The 7,658-nt window shown below is 40.4% G+C and overlaps 1 protein-coding gene across 1 annotated transcript; it reads left to right on the forward strand.

The window, feature by feature from the left end:
• The first annotated feature begins 4,511 nt into the window (after positions 1-4,511).
• On the forward strand, positions 4,512-5,799 carry LOC135222561 (uncharacterized). Its single transcript, XM_064260648.1, has 2 exons — positions 4,512-4,647; positions 5,405-5,799. Exons 1-2 carry the CDS (start codon positions 4,512-4,514, stop codon positions 5,797-5,799), a joined length of 531 nt encoding a protein of 176 aa, XP_064116718.1.
• Positions 5,800-7,658: the final 1,859 nt, after the last annotated feature.

A 7,658-nucleotide genomic window follows, 5' to 3' on the forward strand; every position in this document is an offset into this window, starting at 1 on the left:
TTTTCTCAATAGTGGGGGATCAAAATATTCCAGTCACAGAGAGGACATCAGGTTAGGAAACCTTATGATTCTGAGTCAATCTTGTGCAAGGTCCACGAGGTCAGTGAACTCGCCAGCACCATCAGGATCACAGTGACAGGTCGTAAATCATAGTGATATAAAAGTGTATCTTGGTGAAGTATCATTAGACTAGTATTGTACCTAACCCTTTCTTACATAGCCTTCACATTGTGAATAAAGAACTATAGCAAAATCAGCAAAGCAGCATGGCAAGTCTTTATCTCGGGTATAAGACTCCTCACACGAGAAAGAATAAGAGTTGGTAACTGGAAAACTGAATTACGAAGCAGATCCAAGTGCAAGGTGTCCCTTCGGCTCCTATCTGCAACCCCTTTCGTTCCTTTTACTGTACCTCTATTCATATTATCCTTCTTCCATCTTGCTATCCACCCTCTGCTAACAATTATTTTATAGTGCAACTGCTTTGAGGTTTCCCTCCTGTTACGCCTTTGTAACCTTTTTACTCTCAATCTCCCTCCCAGCGCTGATTAACCTCGTAGGTCCTAGCGCTTGGCCTGTTGCCTAAACTCTCTATTCCATTCCATTCCAGTTGTAATGGATTTAACATTAAGGAATTTACTTAGAAATTGGGAAGAATGACTATTTAAGTTATGAGGATGGTAAATGGGTAATAAATAAAGCATAAACTCATTCAATGCAAATAGTATATTTGATCTAGTGTCAGGAATCACTTTTATAATGGATTAATCTCTATGTCCAAAATAACCACATAAGTTTATAACCCTGTAATATAACCAGGAGAGTCCTGGCTCACTTTAGTCATAAAGGTGCTTGGAAGCAGTCTTCTGTTTACAAAACCAGCTGCTCAAAAAAAAAAAAAAAAAATCAGACCAGTAGTCAATTTATCTTGGCATACTAAAACTATCATAAACCGATATTTTTTTTTTTTTTTTTTTTTTTTTTTAAGATTTACATACAGTTTTTGGCTCAAAATGAAAGCCTTTTAATTCAGCGTGTGGTCTCGAATCGCACCAAAATTGATATATTTAATAATGATTGAAAGGTTATGCGTTAAGTGAATTAGCTTCATAGTCAATCATATTTAATTGGCTGCATGGATACAGACATCATCTATCACATTCTGCCTCTTTAAGTATCAACTTCAATGTCCCAAGTTTATTCGCTTCGTGAAACTATATAAAAGCTTGTGTTATCATTTCAACACTCATTTACTTACGTTCTATCTATTTGTTAATTATTTTTTTTCTAATAACTGACCTCTTCTTCCTATATTTTCTATTACTGTATCGTATGTTATTCCTTTCAAATGAAGCATCATGTTCTTCAGAAGCTTGAATTTCAAGTCAGTGACCCTTATGGGTTTCTTCCATACGCATAGGGTTCATCTTCTGAAACAATAATATTAATAATAAAATAAAGATCCTCTCCATATTCTTCGGAAGGTTGAATTTCAAGTCATTGGCCCTATGGACTTGTTCCGTACACGTAGGGTTCATCTACTGAGTAATAATAATAATAATAATAATAATAATAATATAAAAATGACTGCTGCTTCAGCACTATTAATCTTGTAGAAAGTCTTCTCTATCTTTCTGATGACGGCTTGCTCGTTGTTGCTTAGACTGGCGAGCAACGCACCAAAGGGCATGGTAAAATTCGGTTGAGTCATTTGATTTATTATTGCTTATACAATTCTCTCTCTCTCTCTCTCTCTCTCTCTCTCTCTCTCTCTCTCTCTCTCCAACGCGACATTTCTTCCTGATCCACAGGACATTATCAAGTGATGACTGCTGAGGGACTGAATTCTTGTTGTTGTTTTAGATTAAGCTGACCCGTAGGGACTGAATTCTGTTGTTGTTAAAGATTAAGCTGGCTTTATGCCAGCACGAGCTCTTGCTCATAGAGCAGCCCGTAGGACTGAATTCTGTTGTTGTTTAAGATTAAGCTGGCCTTGTGCCAGCACGGGCTCTTGCTCATAGAGCAGCCCGTAGGACTGAATTCCAGTGGCGAGTCCTTATATCGTGATGTTGCGGGCTCTTGAGTACGGTCAGAGCACCTCTCCGGCAGGTCGAGTTTTCATTGGTTCCTGGGAAGGTAACTCATACGGCGGGCGTTTACGAGTATTGCAGACCTTCTCAAGCTGGTCTCACACTAGTCATTTCTTGCTCGCAGACTTTTGGCCAGCATCCAGCCGATGCTCGCGAGCAAAAGTGTTGTATCGTCACACTAGGATCTCGTGGTTTCGAGGAGCCGTAGGAAAAAGTAAACAAAACTGATCAGCTGATATCATCTTGGCGCCCGGAAATCGTCGGACTGTTGCAAGATGTGCTGCGGGTGAGTGGTGTTCTTGGAGTCGTTACGTGAATGCAAGAGCAACAAAAAACGTTTGTGGGTTCGAGAGTGGCTCAGGAGAAGAGAGGATAAAGGTATCTTTGGGTAGATTACAGTTCAGTTGACCGGACCGTGTAACACCATTTTGCCCGGTCCGTAATCCCTCCGCCAAGGTAAGTAGTTCTCGCAGATGACCCGCAGCCTACCAAACCCGACCCCAGCCGACCAAACCCGAACCCAACCCACAGGGACCGAACCCGAAACATGCATCAACATGAAAGCCGATTCTCTTCGATATTTTTTAATCTTGCCCAACTAATCTTTAGGACCTCCAATTTAATTTACAGTATTCTATATTTTCACCCATGCCCACTGAACTGTAAGAGCTCCATTTTTTTCCCTTCGTTATTCTATTTTTTTCCCATGCTTGCAGGAGTTCCATTTTTTTTTCATTATTCGATATTTTGACTCTTGCCCACGATAGTTTTACCCGTGCCAACATAATCTGTAGGAGATACATTTTTTTCCCCACCATTATTCGATATTTCTTTCCTTGCCCACTCATCTGTATGACCTACATTTTTTTACATTCTTCGATACATATTTTCCAGGTACTAGTTATCCGCTAGGATAACTAGTACCTGGAACGGACCATGCCGACCTTCCTCGACCCTTCAGTCTGTTCCTGCTTCTCAGCCAGTTCAGTGCTTCGTCATAGCTACCATGTCTTCTTCTGCCGAGAATTTGTCGTGTTCCGCACACTTGTGGCGTTCGCTGCCGCCGTTCCCGTCACGCTGGAAGACATATACATTTTGTGTCAAGACGAACGATCCCTAGTTAGTTATTTAATGAAAACAAATTCCCCTTGTTCAGTCATCTCGGAAAACAACCGTCCCGCCAAGAAAGAAAAAAAAAAAATCCTCTACCCAGAAGATTTGAACGACTCGGATTTCTCTTATTAAGTTCTATATTTCTGGACGACTAGCAACATCTCCAAGGTAAGGTTATCAATGTAAATGCACGTTATTCTAATTATTTTGCCAAAATTAAGCACGCCATTGTTATTTCCGCTTTGCTGAAGTCAGGCACGCTCAACACATCCGAACATTCACGTTCGCTAGAAGTCCACGTGTTCGAAACGCAGGTCCATGTGTTCGAGCAAACAACGTGGCCTTGACTTTAACCAATGTATTCTCGGAAATATTATCCATTTTGTTTAGTTATCAGTAAGGATATACGGGTGCCAGCCATATTTATGGACAAGTTATTGGTTAGATATTTATAATTGTTAACTTACTACACAGGGGGGGTCCAGGGGGGCGAAGCCCGGCCAGGTAAGGACATGCAGACTTAGTTGGTTAGGTCGGTTCCTTTGGTTAGGTAGCAATCACTGTAATATACTATACTGGGGGGTCCAGGGGGCGAAGCCCCCCGGCCCAGGTAAGGACGTGGAGGACTAACTAGGTTAGGTGGTTCTTTGTTAGGTAGCAATCACTTAATATACTATACTGGGGGTCCAGGGGGCGAAGCCCCCCGGACCAGGTAAGGGCACGCGGCCTAAGTTTGTTTGGTTAGGTTGGTTCGTTTGGTTACGATCACCGGAGCTCCTACAGTTTAGTTGGACAGGAGCTCTACATTTAGCTGGAACGGGAGCTCATACAGTTTAGTTGGCCACTGGTTTTTTTTGCTTGGGTTTCGTGATTTTTAGTGTTCATTGCCGTCGTTTGGTTAGCCTAACACAACGGGGGGACGGGACCTCCTACATTTTTGTTGGTACGTGAGCTCTACGTTTACTTGGCAACGGGTTTCGTCTGCTAGGGTTTTGTTGTTTTTCGTGTTCATTGTCGTCATCTGGGTTTCCCCCCCCCCCACCCAAAACCCGGTTTCCCAATGGCTCCCCCTTCACCGTTTTCATTTACTCGCATGTACTCCCCCACCCCAAAAACCAAACGGTTCCCAAAAGGGAAAAGGGTTCCCCCCATTATCGTTTTTTATAGGTTTCGGGGTTTTTAAACCGGGCGCCAAAACAAAGCGTCCGCCATCTTGTTTGTATTGCTCCGCCGTTATTTCCATAGCCAGACGAAACCCGTGTCAACTGAACTGTAGCGCTCCGTATCTTTGACAACTTGTGTCGGGAAATGAGGTTGGGAGATGACGCTGCCTTCTACAACTACCACAGAATGAACAAAGATTTTGATTATCTCTTGACCAGGATGAGAAGGGCTATTCCACCAGAACAGAGATTATCAGTCACATTGAGGCACTTGGCCACAGGTAAGTTACTAGGCTATAGCCTATAGGATAATTAGGTTATGACATGGTAAAAAAACCGCAAGGTACAGGCACGGGTGGACCATGTACGATCAATGTGTACAACCCCCAAAAAAAGTACATCATAAACGCGTCCTGACATCGGAGATGGGCATCAGACGCGACTTGTTGTTGGTGAGAAACGGAGCTAAAGACCTCTACTCCGGTGTCAGGACGCGTTATAATGTACTTTTCTTGTAGTTGTACACACTGATCGTACATGGTCCACCCCTGTACCATGCGGTTTTTTACCCTAGTGCCATTAGAGGTGGCAAATATTTAAATTAAACCCTTGTGAAAAAATATTTGTTTTTATTGTTTAGGTACGTCTATTTGATATATTCCTTCAATAATTTATAGTAGGGGCAGACCCTCCTGTACTTCAGTTGTCCACCAAATCAAGAGAACTTTTGGAGTATACCGACATACCTAACCTTACCTACTTAGCCATATGTGTGTTTACTTTTCTAAGATCGCTGTGTGGCAGGATCCAACAGGCCATCAGTACATCTAGCTATAATTATAGAAAGAGAATTAATCTACTCAAGCAGGCCCATCTCCTGCAGGGAAGCATTTAAAGGGCCTTACATACCCGTAAATATGACAACTCTGTCTTTTCTACCTGCCACCACCGAGCAATCTCAGAAAAGTAAACACACTATAGTTGTCGTAGTTCACCGACTGGTAAATATTAAACTAGTGAATTTCATTTTATTTTCAGGTGAATCAAAACATCCCTGGGATATTCCTACAGGATCAGCCCAAACCTCCTTTCAAGTGTCGTTCCTGAGGTGTGTGAGGCCTTATATGCCAGCTCTGCAACCGTTATATATGAAAATGCCTACAAATGAAGAGGAATGGCTTCGCATCCAAGCAGAATTTCATTCTCTCTGGCAGTTTCCAAATTGCTGTGGTGCTTTAGATGGGAAGAGAGTTCTTATAGCCAAACCTCCAAAATCAGGTTCAACATATTATGACTACAAATGTCATTTCAGCTCCCCATGGCTTCTTGCCCTTGTCGATGCGAAGCTGAGATTCATTTATGTAGATGTTGGTAGTGCAGGACGTGCCAGTGATGGATGTATGGGAGAAATGCTCTTTGAAAAGGGCACTTGATAGGGATTTGGTGAAATTTCATCCACATAAGTCCTTACCTTTTTCGCAGAAAGCATGCCCAAGTGTGATTATTGCCGATGATGCTTTCCCTCTCACTACTTCTTTAATGAAACCTTACCCTGGTCGAGGACTGACCCATGAGAAAAGGATGTTCAACTACAGGCTCTCTTGTGCTAGACGCACATCAGAGAATGCATTTGGTATACTTTCTGCGAAATTTAGAATATTTAAGCAGCCGATTAATACATCTCCAGAAAACATCAATTCAATTATTTTAGCTGCATGTTCCCTTCACAATTTTTTACGGACCCGTTCACCAAACACATATGCACCAGCAGAAATGTTGGAGCCTGAGGACCACTGCAATGGTGGTATGATAGGCCTACTGCCGATTCCTAGGCGCCCACAGAATGATGCTGCAGTTGTAAGGGACACTTTCATGGCCTACTTCAATGGTGAAGGCAGAGTTCCGTGGCAAGAGCAGATGTCACTATTCCACTAGGAAGTTGTATTTTATAGGTTTTGTGTGTAAATGTAAAATGTATTGTTGTTTTCTTCATAAAGTGTCATTATGATTTGTGTGTTTTTCTTTAGCCCAGACTTATTTAACTTTAATTTCTTACTGTGCAATATATTTAGTATTATTTTTTTTTCTTTGCTACTGTGCTTATAAGCCTATGCCTAATGTCATTAATGTATAAAAATGCGAACGTCCTCAAAATGCACATCCGCAGTGAATATTACTCGATGTTATTGTCCTTCATGAAATAAAACCTGTGAAAATAGTTCATTCATATGTTAAAGTAATGTTGTAATATTATTTATGTTCAAAATAAAGTTAGAAAATAGAATAATTGCATATTAATTAATAAATTTGGCTTATTTGAGAAAAATATATATATCTTAGTACTGGATGTTAAATTTAAGCATGGTAGTGAAATATTGCAAGCAGCGAGAGAACAAAATGCAGGAAGACTGACTGACACAAAAATAAAAAAAACTTTTTTTTGCTTTGAACTCTTATTTTAGACTTTTGGACAGTTCATGATTGTGTAGTAATATTGCAGTACTGTCAAACAAGTTAATTATACACAGAGAACTTTAGTTTCAAATAAGTGTCACAACTATCACAGAACAACCAATATAAATGCCTTCATCTAAGGCTACAGTTATTTGCAAAAATTAAAAGAAAGTAAAAAGACCAAACATTATAACTAAAGTTTTATTATTCTACTGTTCAATGCATTGTTATTTTAATACTACATAATTAAGAGGTGTATGTTGATAGAATCTTTAAACAAAACTGTATATAATTTTTAAATTATTAGGACTATTAATACAAAACTAACAAGACAAAAAAACTAATCACCTAAATTATCGAAATCAACAGGATGGTCTTGCAAAACTTTAACAATCTTTAAGTACACAGCTTTCTTATCGTTTTTAGACAAGGGAGCCATGAAACCTGTTATAAGATTTGTGGCTGCTTTAATAACAGGATCACATGATGGATCTGGTTGATTCAGAATAGAATCAACTTTATCCAAAATATTATCAAAACGTTCACCTTCTGTTGAGCATTGTAATTTCCTCCTCTTTTTTACCCTTGTATCTGATCTCTGGGAAATGGAAGAGGAGGAGGATGGAGTAGATGCATGGGTTCCATCAAAATACTGTCACTATGCACGGACAATGAAGAAGTAAGACCGTGTTTGGGGTGGCGTTAGGTCTGGGATGTTGCACCCTGTGGTTGTGCACGCATCACTCTCACCCCAATTATTATTGGATGTTCCCTCTTCATAGTGTTCACTTGATATGGAAGGCACTTATCGTCTCTGGTTCCTGTAAGAAAATTTATA

This window comes from Macrobrachium nipponense, chromosome 3 (genome assembly GCF_015104395.2).
Source record: "Macrobrachium nipponense isolate FS-2020 chromosome 3, ASM1510439v2, whole genome shotgun sequence".
NCBI classification, from domain to species: Eukaryota; Metazoa; Arthropoda; class Malacostraca; order Decapoda; family Palaemonidae; genus Macrobrachium; species Macrobrachium nipponense.

Coding starts and splice junctions, on each gene's coding strand:
- LOC135222561 (XM_064260648.1), top strand. CDS start 4,512: ATGAGGTTGGGAGATGACGCTGCCTTCTACAACTACCACAGAATGAAC. Junction 4,648..5,404: donor ATTGAGGCACTTGGCCACAG/GTAAGTTACTAG, acceptor TTTTATTTTCAG/GTGAATCAAAACATCCCTGG.